General features: G+C 40.6%; 1 protein-coding gene across 9 annotated transcripts in view; it reads left to right on the forward strand.

Annotated features, from left to right (window-relative positions):
• The first annotated feature begins 1,984 nt into the window (after positions 1 to 1,984).
• Positions 1,985 to 12,329, forward strand: part of PLAAT1 (phospholipase A and acyltransferase 1) — an 81,217-nt gene continuing 70,872 nt past the window's right edge. For 3 of the 9 annotated variants that reach the window (XR_010116701.1, XR_010116700.1, XM_063621989.1), the window contains exon 1: positions 2,039 to 2,530. Coding sequence is in view for 3 of the 9 variants with exons in the window: in XM_063621989.1 (XP_063478059.1) it covers positions 2,129 to 2,530 (402 nt within the window). In the remaining 6 variants the exon portion in view is untranslated. Of the gene's footprint in view, positions 2,531 to 2,613; positions 2,629 to 5,649; positions 5,670 to 12,329 lie in introns of those variants that run through there. The other 6 variants (XM_063621990.1, XM_063621993.1, XR_010116702.1 and 3 more) reach the window with 6 other exon arrangements.

Consider the following 12,329-nt stretch of genomic DNA (forward strand, 5'->3'; position numbering starts at 1 on the left):
GCCAGGACCTGAGCAGTCACAAGTTTACTGTGAGGATCAAATGAGACAACAGAATCAAAGCGCTTTGCTAATGGTAAAATATGCACAAAACATACAGGGTTGTTTGAGGCCTCTGTCTAATATCACACAATGCCAATTGGTTCGAGTTTCCGTGTGTTAAAAAAGGCCAATTGTAATTTTTGTTACCTTCTAGGGCTTTTTCTGGAATGTGAACTTTATTCACTCAACAACAAACAGGACTAAGTCATCTCCATCATGCTTTTTTCAATATGTTTCAACTCTTACTGTAAAATTACGCAGCAACAGAGAATGCCAGACACACAGGGCTTCACTTAATAATGGCCAAAATAATAGGAACTGTTTATTTAAGTGTAATTGAACATCTGCTCCATTCACAGTCCCTGAGGTCTCAGATTACAACTCTAGATTAAGACAAACTTTGCCTATTACTGTCCAAGGCTAAGTCCTCATTCTTTCTTAATGGAAATTTTAATTCTCTGCTGCTCATCCGTAGAGTACCACCGATTGATCAACTCTCTCTCCATTCCATAGAAATGAAGAGAGAACTCAGGGCTCTCCTGAACTACAACGCTTTCTACATTTCTCCTATAAATTCCACTCAGGTATTGAATTGAATTTGTTCTTAACCAAATGCGTTTTATCTGTACCTGGCAGGAATCTAGAAGTAAAATTACAAGATTTATTTCATTTTAATTCTATTATGAAGCATTTGATCACAAATACCCTGAAAATGAAAAGATAATTTATCATTTTACCTTGACTGAGCAATTCTCCTCACTTCACATTCATGAATCCATAACGCAGAGAGGAGACTGGATGATTAAGTGTTTGATTAGAGAAAACAGATTAACCCAGCAAACATAATAAATTTAGCTCATAAGCAGGATGGCTTTACAAATGCTCACAATAACTCTCCTGTATAAAATCATGAACCACTTCCTACAGTGATGACTCAATTGAAATAGTTGAGAAACATAAAGCAAATGCATGTTTCTGGCTTTCTCTTTGAGACATTAAAAGGGTATTGAAAGGCATATCTGATTCAGCTTATAACTCTGGATATACATTAAGGAACATGTAAGAAAATATTAATGCATAAAAAAAGCTACAACTTCTCAAGTGTTCTAGTTTCCACTTTGTCAATAATTACATGTTTTCAATGTCCTTCTGTGTACTGTTTCCAAAGATGCCAATCCAGACCCGAAGTTTCAGATCACTCAGATTCACCCTTAACCTTCATAACACAACCCAATAGCTTTACGAAAAAAGTTGCATATTTAGGTAGTTGTTATCCCGTTATGACAAAACACAAAAAATTAGCGAGATATTTTAGCCTTCAAATAAGTGGGAAAAAAAATCCTTTTAGCTGCGATTCCATTTACATCAGAATAAAAATCTAAGTTATGACTAGGTTGAAGCAACGTCCTGTGCAGCGCTCCATAAAGTTCACTTAGTCTTCAAGGGTTGCTTACTTAGCTGGGTTAGTATTCCTGGCCTCTTTTTTTAGCAGTGAGAAAAAGGATACTCTCCCTGCCCCAGCTTTATTTTTAAACTCACAGCCATATCCTGGAGGTCTCTGCTGACTATCTGGCGTGTGTGTGTGGTGTGTGGTGTGTGGTGTGTGTAAGCAGTGAGGTTGTTTTAGGGCCAGTCCTTCCTCCGCCACTTTGCTGACTCAAAGAGCGAGAGGCTTTCTTGGGGTGCAGGTACCATGATCCCTTGGGCCCTAAGGGAATTTGTGTTGAGCTATTAGAGTGGGTGTATTCATGATGGGTGTACCTGAACATTTCTGGGCTCAACAGAACCGATTATCTTTATAACCGCGGCGCCTAGCACAGCGCCTGGTGCCATAAAAGTTTGCCGCGGGAACGTCCTAGACGCGGGTGCGGAGCCGGGGACGGCATAATTGGTTACGCGGCGCAGGCGCTGCGCTTTGACCGTAGGCGCTGGAGCGTGTGCGTTGCGCGCGCGCGCGCGCGGAGGCGGCTGCGTCTGGGAGCGAGAAGGTGCGGGCCCCGGGCGGCGGACGAAGGGGGGGCTCTGGGCCAAGCGAGGTCTAGCCGGAGCGACTGTGCCCCGCCTCCTGGGCGGAGCGGGCGGCTCCCCCATGGTCAGAGCCTCGTGCCGGCTCGGCAGCGCCCGGACGCCGGGCCCAGCGCGTCGGCGCCCTGGCGTGCGGGCGTCTCACAGCCGCGGAGGGGCCGCCGGGACCGTTTCAGCGTGGCGGCGCTGGTGCTGGCGTTGGCCCTGGAGGACGGCCCTGAGTGGTGGCTGGCGCCTGCCTTCCGGGTCTCTCCCGGCTACAGATGGAGTCGTCCCGCGGCCGCCAGCGGCAAGGTCGGCAGCTGCGAGGCCAAGGGAGACCCCAGGACACACGCAGCTGCCTCCCGGTGCGAGAAGAGGACCCCGGCTTGAGAGTGAGGTGTGCTGGGCGGAGTGGGGAGGACCTCGAGGCGCCCCGGCAGCCAACCGTGTTCTAACCAACTGGCAAGTGGGAAAAGTTGACATGGTTAGAGAACAACGGATCTTATCCACCCTCCTCTTTTTCACAGACTGGGGAACTCAGTCCACAGGGCAAGAGACTTGCTTTCCTAGGTTACACAGCTAGTAAGTGGCAGAGCTGGGACTAGAAACCCAATCTGTTTAAGGCTTTTTAAACCTACTGTCCTGACTGAAGTGAATACGAATAATAATACAAGTAATTATTATTGTATTGGATTTTGGAAAGTTGGATGGTGATACTCCTTTGGCATTCGAGACTATTAATATGACTCGTGCTGGAAAAAGTCACCCATGTTTTCTCTGGGCTTGGATTCCTCATTCCTTCATTCAGTGAACATTTGCTCCGCAGTTATTTGTGCGAGGCACTCTAACTGGAGACTGAAAGTATAGAGCAAGCTTGTCCAATCCGTGGCTCAGTAGCCGCGTGTGGCCCAGGGCAGCTTTGAATGCGGCCCAACACAAATTTGTAAATGTTCTTAAAACGTTATGAGAATTTTTTTTGGGGGGGGGCTTTTTTTTTTCTCATCAGGTAGCATTAGTGTTAATTTTATGTGTGGCCCCGGACAGTTCTTCCAGTGTGGCTCAGGGAAGCCAAAAGATCGGACACATGGTATAGAGAAAAACAAGAGGCATCCTTCCATAGCGTATGCCCCACAAGAGACAATTCCCGAGACCAGTAGCTGAGGCAGGTGTAGGTAGTGGATGGGCCATTTGACAGATGCCTGTGGAAGCTAAAGAAGGCGAATCGGAGGAAGGCAATCCGACCTGGGGAGTGGAGGAGAGAGGGGGAGGAGGTGGCATCCACCTGGATTTTTTAAGATTGAGTCATTTGGAGCACTTGGAAGTGGGCATTCCGGGTAGAAGGTTCAGTATTAACAAAAACAAAACAAAACTGTGAGTGTGAAGAATAATGGATAGTTTGGTTTGCCTAGAATGTAGGGATTAATAAGGGTGCCAGGAGTCTAGGGCGGGGGACCAAGATGGGGAGTCAGTGGTGGGAAGCCCTGGAAGATTCCAAGCAGGGCATGACAGTGCTGTGGCAGTGGATAGTTAATTCGGCCAAGGAGTGGAACCCTCATTTGTAGCGTGAGAGTGTTGGACCAAGGATCTTTGCAGCCCTGAGAGTCTATGAATTAGCCAATCTGGGAATACAGGGCTTCATGGAAACATCTCAGTGTAAGAGGATTAGGGATGGAAAGTGCAGCTGGAATGGGAAAAGGTCCAAACCAAATTAGAAGCCTTGGACTAAGGGTAGCCTGTGATCACCTGTGATTGTGTTTCACACTTCCAGTAACATTCTTGGGAGTAGTTGTTAAAAAAGGGCTCTTCGTGTTCCTGTAACTTGGGTGGCCTCTTAAGCATAAGCAGACGTTCATCAGCCTGTCCCTATAGGCAGGGAACATTTATTTCTTTTGATGCATCCCCAGGGACCAACATAGAGCTATAAAGACAGCAGCCTGTTTTGCCAGTTGGCCAGTTGAAATGGGAAATTTCTTACACAAAGGTTACAGACTTAACCTTCATGCCACTCTTTATTATAAACTATTCATACAATTGTTTGCAGATGGACTCTTAAAATGGAGCATTTTTTACCTTAAAGATTGTAGTAGATGATTTTATAAATGAGTCTTTAATTGGTTCTGTGTTTTCTCATACTTATGAAGCACTACATTACACAATATGCCTGAATGAAATTGGTAGATGTGCTCCATGTAAAATTTACCCACTTAGACAGGTTACAGATATTTGCCTAAAATCTGAGCCTGGGCACCTTAGAGATGTTCTAACCTCACCCGGAAACTCCCCAACAGGAAAGGTGCAGGGATTCTGGAGCAAGATTCCACTTCACTTTACCTTCTGGTTCTGCATATGAATATTTAAAAAGTTCCTGTGGTGTTATATGAAATATGTATTTGCGTGCTTTTGCAGCTGCTCCATCTAATAGTATTTGAGAAGGGGAAAAAATGAAATGTTGCTTAGTAGAAATTCCTTCGTTTAATGATGTTAATCAATGGTATAAAAAAGGAGCATGGACTCTGGAATAAGAAGGGACACCTGTAATTGAATTCCAGTTGTGTCGCTTACTACCTGTGCGACTTTGGGTCTGGCACTTCACTCATCTGAGTCTCAGTTTCCTCATCTGTAAAATGGTCACCACAATAATCAGCTCGCAGTTGTTGAACAGTCTAACAGAACAACCTGTCACCACTAGAATCCCACATGTTGGCCTTTTATAGCCACACCCACTTCCCTCCCACTGCCTCCTCCACTTCCTTAACTCATAGCAACCACTGTATGTTCACTATCTTTTTAAATAATTGTATCATTTCAAGAATGTTGTAAAAATGGAATCATATAGTGTGTGACCCTTTGGCATTGTGTGTTCTTATTTTTTCCACTGAGTATAATTCTCTAGAGGTACGTTCAGGTTGTTGCATATGTCAATAGTTTTTTCCTTTATTCCTAAGTAGTATTCCATGGTAGGCCTGCACGCAGTTTTTTTATTTTTTATTTTTTTAACCACGCTTTGAAGGTCATCTTGGTTGTTTTCACTTTTGGGGTATGATGAATAAAGCTGCTATAAGCTTTTGTGTGCAGGTTTTTGGGTGGATATAAGTCCTCATTGTCTTTATTCTCAGGGGTAAATGCCTAGAAGTACAATTGCTGGATTATATAGTAGTTACAAGCTAAACTTTTAAAGAAGTTGCCAGACTGCTTCCAGAGTAGCTACACCATTTTACATTCCCACCAGCAGTGAATGAGTGATCCAGTTAATGACAACAATGACTCTGCATCACTGTCAACATTTGATGTTGTCACTGTTTTTTATTTTAGCTATTCTGATAGATGTGTAATGATATCCCATTTTTTTAATTGACAATGATGTATATTTATGGGGTACAATGTGATGTTTTAATCTATCCATACATTATAGAAATAATCAAACTAATTAATGTATTGGTTCATTTTCTGTTATAACAGATTTGTAACAGAATGACCAAAACTAAATAGTTTATAAAGAAAATTAATGTATTTCTTACAGTTCTGGAGGCTGAGAAATCCAAGGTCAAGGGACCACTTCTTGTGAGAGCCTTCTTGTTGGTAGAGACTCTGCAGAGTCCCAAGGTGGTATAGAGTATCACATGGTAAGGGGGCTGAGTATGCTACCTTGCTAGCTTAGGTCTCTCTTCCTGTAGTAAAGCCACTAGTTCCCTTCCCATGATAATCCTTTAATCCATGAACTCCTTAATCCAGTAATCCATGAATAGATTAATCCATTCATCAGGACAGAGCTCTCCTGATCCAATCACCTCTTCAAGGCCTGCCCCACTTCTCAATACTACCACATTAGGCATTCAGTTTCAACATGCATTTTGGAGGAGACAGACATTCAAACCATAGCACATACACATCATCTCACCAATTTATTATTTTTTGTGGTGGTAAGAATGTTAAAAATCTGTTTTAACAGTCTTGACATACGCAGTACATTATTATGTGTGGTCAGCATGCCATGCGATAAATCACTAAAACTTACTTCTTCAGTCTAACTGAAACTTTTTACCCTTTGATCCACTTCTTCCCTTTCCTCATTTCTCTCTCTTCCCTCTAGCCTCTGGTAATGACCTCTTTACTCTGTTTCTATGAGGTCAGCGTTTTTAGATTTCACATGTAAGTGAGATCATACTATATTTCTCTTATGTTTCTGGCTTATTTCACTTAGCACAATGTTCCTCAGTTCCATCCATGTTGTCACTAGTGATGGAATTTCCTTTTGTAAAAGGCTGTATAGTTATTTCATTGTGTATATGTACCACTTTTTTATCCGTTTATCCATTAATAGGTTGCTTCTGTATCTTGACTATTATGAACAATGCTAAAATGAACGTGGGGGTGCAGATATCCCTTCAACGTAGTGGCTTCAGTTCATTTGGTTATATACCCAGAAGGATGATTTCTGGATCATATGGTAATTCGACTTTTAGTTTTTTAGGAAACTTCCATACTGTTTTCCAAAATGACTAAACGAAATTACATTCCCACCAACGATATACAAGGGTTTCCTTTTCTCTACGTCCTCACCAACACTTATCATTCATCATTTTGGTAATAGCCATTCTAACAAGCATGAGGAGATACCACATTGTGGCTTTAATTTGCATTTCCCTGATGATTAGAGATGTTGAGCATTTTTTTCATCTACCTTTTGGCTATTTGTGTCTCTTCTTTTGTAAAATGTCTGTTCAGATACTTTGCGCAGTTTTTAATTGACTTGTTTTCTTGCTGAATTCCTTATATATTTTTCATATTAGCCCCATATCAAATGTGCAGTTTACAAATGTTTTCTCCCAATTCATGTGCAAGGAGAATCCTAATGTCATCAACAAACAGAAATACACTTCTTCCATTCCTATATGAACACCTTTTATTTCTTCTTCTTGCCTAATTGCTCTAGCTAGCACTTCCAGAGTATGTTGAATAGCTGTGAGAGTGGGAATCATTGTTGTCTTTCTAATCTTTGAGGAAAAACTTTCAACTTTTTACCACCGAGCATGATGGTGCCTGTGGGCTTGTCGTATATGGCCTTTATTGTGTTAAGGTACATTCTTTCTATGCCTATTTTTTGAGAGTTTTGTAGCGCGAATGGGTGTTGGATTTTGTCAAATGTTTTTTTCTGCATCTACTGAGATACTTGTGTGGTTTTTGTCCTTCGTTTTGTTAATATGGTATATTTATTTATTAATGTATTTATTTATTTATTTTTGAGACAGAGTCTCACTCTGTCACCCAGGCTGGAGTGCAGTGGTATGATCTTGGCTCATTGCAACCTCCACCCACACCGAGCTCAAGCTATCCTCTCATCTCAGCCTCTCAAGTAGTTAGGACCACAGGCACATGCCACCATGTTAGCTTTTGGTATTTTTCTAGAGATGGGGTTTAGCCATGTTGCCTAGGCTGGTCTGGAACTCCTGGGCTCAAGATATCCATCTGCCTCGGCCTCCCAAAGTGCTGGGATTACAAGTGTGAGCCACAGTGCCTGGCTCATATTTATTGATTTATATATGTTCAACCATCCTTGCATCACTGGGATAAGTCCCACTTAATTATGGTGAGTGATCTTTTAAATTTACTGTTGAATGCAGTTTGCTAGTATTTTGTTAAAGATCTTTGCATTTGTGTTCATCAGGGATATTGGCCTGTAGTTTTCTTGTGGTGTTCTTGCCTGGCTTTCGTGTCAGGGTAATACTGGCCTCATAAAATAAGCTCTGAGGTAGTCCCTGTTTTACAGTTTTTTGGAAGAGCTTGAGAAGGATTGGTATTTCTTCTTGAACATTTAATGGGATTCACCTGTGAAGCCATCAGGTCCTGGACTTTCCTTTGGTGGGAGATTGTTTATTACAATTCAATTTCCTTATTTATTATTGGTCTACTCAGATTTTCTGTTTCTTCCTGATTCAGTCTTGGGTTGCATGTTTCTAGGAATTCATCCATTTCTTCTGTGTTATCCAATTTCTTTGTATATAGCTGTTCATAGTAGTCTTTTGTGATCCTTTATATTTCTGGGATATTGAAAGGAGTTAGTCAGCTTGCTTTAGGCAGACAGTAAGTAAAGGATCCTCAGAGAACCTCTGACCCACCCTACAAGTGCTTACACCAGATATTTTGTGCAGATAAGGGAACTTGTACAGGGGGCTTGTCTAAACATGCCCACAGTGGACTAAGGGCCCATATGTACACTGGAGGAATATGTGGAGCCACCAGAAATTCACGCCTTATACAGATAGGGAGCTCAGCCTCATCAGGTTATATATAAAGCCCTTATATTCAGCTGTGAGGGGGCAATGACCAACCTGCTTTCAGGACCCCTCTCTTTGCTGAGAACATTCCTTTTGCTTAATAAATTCTACTCCAGTCACTCTTCAAGTGTCTGCATGCCTAATTATTCCTGGTCATGAGACAAGAGCCCAGACCTAGCTGAGGTAAGGAGTAAAAAATCCTGCATCAATATCAGTTGTAATGTCTCCTCTTTCATTTTGGATTTTTTTGGAGTTTTTCCTCTTTTTTTTTGTCTCAAGATACTTTTAAATTTTCCTTTTTTTATTTGACTCATTGGTTGTTGAGGGACATGTTATTTAATTTCCACATAGAGTTTTCCAAGATTCCTCCTGTTACTGATTTCTAGGTTTGTGCCATTGTGGTCAGAAGAAATACTCGATAAGATTTCAGTCTTCTTAAATTTGTTGAGATTTGCTTTGTGATATAACATATGATCTACCCTGGAGAATACTCCATGTGCAGTTGAGAAAAATGTATGTTCAATTGTGGTTGGATGAAGTTTTCTGTAAATATTTGTTAGGTCTGTTTGGCTTATAGTTCAAGTCCAATATTTCCTTGTTGATTTTTGGTCTAGATCTGTCCAATGTTGAAAGTGGGACATTATTGTATTGCAGCCCATGTCTCTCATCAGATCTATTAATATTTGCTTTGTATATTTGGTGCTTTGATATTGGGTGCATATATATTTATAATTGTTATATTTTCTTTATGAATTGACCCCTTCATCATTATATAATAACTTTTCATATCTTTCTGCAGTTTTTCACTTACAGTCTATTTTGTCTGATAGAAGTATAGCTACTCCCACTTTGTGTTAGTTTCCATTTGTGTGGAATGTCTTTTTTCATCCCTTCATTATCAGCTTATGTGTGTTCTTAAAGGTTAAGAGAGGTGAAGTTAATCTATTGTAGGCAGCATATGATTGGGTCTTTTTTTTAATCCATTGAACCATTCAATATATTTTGACTGGAGAATTTAATACACTTACATTCAAAGTAATTATTGGTAGGTAAGAACTTACTATTGCTGTTTTGTTGTTTTCTGGTTAATTTGTAGATCTTTTGTTTTCTGTTTTCCTCTCTTGCTTGCTTCCTTTGCAATTTAATGATTTTTTGTAGTGGTATGCTTTGAATTCTTTCTTTTTGTCTTTTGTGTATCTACTAAGAATTTTTCCTTTGTGGTTACTAGGAGGCTTACATAAAACGTCTTATACTAATAACAAGCTATTTTAAACTTAGAATTACTTCACTTTGATCACTTGTACAAACTCTAAGCTTTTACTATCCCCTCCAACAATTTGTTTTTATTGACAATTTTTAAACAGTTTTTGTCATGTCCATTAGCAAAGTATAGTTGCTATATGTGTTTTGAATAGTTTTTCTTCTTTTAACCTTTATATTAGAGGTATAATTTATTTTCATACTACCATTACAGTATGAGTGTTCTGTGTTTGACTATATACTTACTTTTACCAGTGAGTTTTTATTTTTATATATTTCCATGTTGCTACTTAGTGATATTTTCCTTCAATGTGAAGTGCCCATTTTAGTATTTCTTGTAAGGCAGGTCTAGTTGTGATAAATTCCCTCAGCTTTTGTTTATCTAAGAAAGTTTTTTTTAAAGCTCCCCTTCCTCTCTTCCTTCCTGAAGGACAGGATTGCTGAGTGTAGTATTCTTGGTTGGCAGGGTTTTTTTTCTTTTAGCTCTTTGACCATATCTTATTCCCTTCTACCCTGCAGGGTTTCTGTTGAAAGATCTGATGGGGGTCCCCTTTTATGTAACAAGTTGCTTTTCCCTACAGCTTTCCTATCTTCTGGTTGTCTTTAACTTTCCACAATTTGATTATAATGTATCTTGATGTGGTTTGCTTGGGATTCATCCTGTTAGGTGTTTGTTGAGCTTCTGGATTTCTGTTTCCTTCCCCACACTTAGGAAGGTTTTCGCAATTGCAGTAGATTCTCATTTAATGTTCATAGGTTCTTGGAAACTGCAACTTTAAGCAAAATGATTTATAGCAGGTTTTTGAATAACATCATTTTACTCAATGTCATTTCATTATGTTGATGAGAAAAAAATTCCTTTCATTATATGTTGTTTTGCTTTAAGTCAGTTTCCAAGGATCTATCAATGACATTAAATGAGGACTTGCTATATTTCTTTGAATATACTTTCTGTCCCTTTCTCTCTTCCCTTTCTTGTACAACAATAATTCACATATTCTGTTTAATGCTGTCCACTAAGGCTGTTAGGCTGTTTCACTCTTTTTCATTCTTTTTTCTTTTCAGTCCTCAAATTATGATTTACCAATGCCCTGTATTCAAGTTTGCTAATTCTTACTTCTGCTTGATTTATTCTACTGTTGAACCTCCTTATTGGTTTTTTCAGTTCAGTTATATTATTATTCAGCTTGATGGTTTGTTTCGTACTTTTTAATATTTTCTGTCTCATTGTTAAAGTTCCCAGTTTTTTCATGCATTGCTTTCCCTCAATAAGCATTGTTATGGCTGCCCTTTTGAATTCCCTGTCAGATAAATCACATATTTACATTTCATTAGAGTCACTTTCTGGAAATTTAATTTATCTTGTTCTTTTATTTTGAACATATTTGTATGTTTCTTCATTTTCCTCCATTCCCTATGTTGTTTTCTGCACATTAGATAAAAGAACCACCTTTCTCAGTCTTGGTAGACTGGTCTTGTGTAGGAGATGTTCCTTTCCAATTAGCCTCATCAAAGATTGTTAGAATCCACTAACCTCTTTGTGCTTGTAAAATCTGCTATTTTTTATTCTTAGTGTCCCCTGCCCCCCGCCGCCAACCCAAATTAAAGAGTTTCAAGTCATTGCCTTGAGAGAGGTGGGATAGAAGCCAGTCCCTTGAAATTAAGCTGGAGAGACTGAGGTGTTAGTTGTGTGTTCCAGTTTCTTTTTTCTTTGCAGAGAAGCTTAGAGCAGAGTTTAATCTCCCACTCATTCTGCCCTATACCAAGGAGAATGTCTGAGGCGGCTGCCTGTACTCTTGATAGACTGCTCACATTGAACCTGGAGAGATTGCTCCTGAACATTTTCAACTTAAAAAGCCACGTTTTTGTTCTTTGTTGTCTACGAGACTCAAAAATGAAGAACTCTGCCAACTCCCAGACTAGGAGCCTGTCTCTTGGGTGAAGGCTATAAAAGTTAGAGCACTCTGTGTGTGCGGAAAGTACTTCCGGAGAAAGTCTGCAGATCTGGATTTCTTGCTGGCACAAGCCAGAGAAAAAGGTGTAGGGGGAGTGACCACTCTCCTGTCTGAACAAGCAGAAATCTCACACCCTCCTGGCAGGGAGAAACTTCTGGTCTAGAGTTATTATAAAGCAAGCCACAGGGGAAGGTGCAAGGAGTGCTCACTGTCCCTTTCAGACATGAAGAAGTCCCTGCCCTGCCCTATCCCCCTGCCCCCCGCCTTTTTCCAGTTGGAGATTAAAGGAGTTTATTTCCAGAACAAGTTAGGGGAAAAGGTTTGGGAGTGCCATCCCTCCCATTCTTGCTGGCAGAGGTCTCCAGTTTCTTTCAACAGAGAGATTGCTGGGCTGGATTGTTGCTGGAGCAAGCAGGGGAAAGAAGTGCAGTGAGTGCCTGTCTCCTGTTAAAGCAAGAAGTCTCAGATCTTTCTTGCAGGTAGAGTCTTCTAGTCTGGAGTTATCACAGAAGCAAGCCAGGGAAAAAGATACAGGAATGCCCTTTTTGCTTCTCAGGCATGGAGAGATCCCCCAGCTTCACTCTCACGAGAGATTGCAGAAATTTATCTCAGGAGCAAACCAGGCAAGAAAGCATGTTCTTGCTGGCAGAGGCCTCCAACCTCTTTCCCTTGAGAAATTGTAGGGCTGGAATTGTCACTAGAACAAACTTAAGGAAGAAGATGGGAATGTTGTCCTTGTTTAGGCTCGAAGAGGTTTATTCTTTATTTGCTGTATAGGCTTCCAGATACCGGT

The sequence above is a fragment of the Symphalangus syndactylus genome, chromosome 17, assembly GCF_028878055.3.
Source record: "Symphalangus syndactylus isolate Jambi chromosome 17, NHGRI_mSymSyn1-v2.1_pri, whole genome shotgun sequence".
Lineage (NCBI taxonomy): Eukaryota > Metazoa > Chordata > Mammalia > Primates > Hylobatidae > Symphalangus > Symphalangus syndactylus.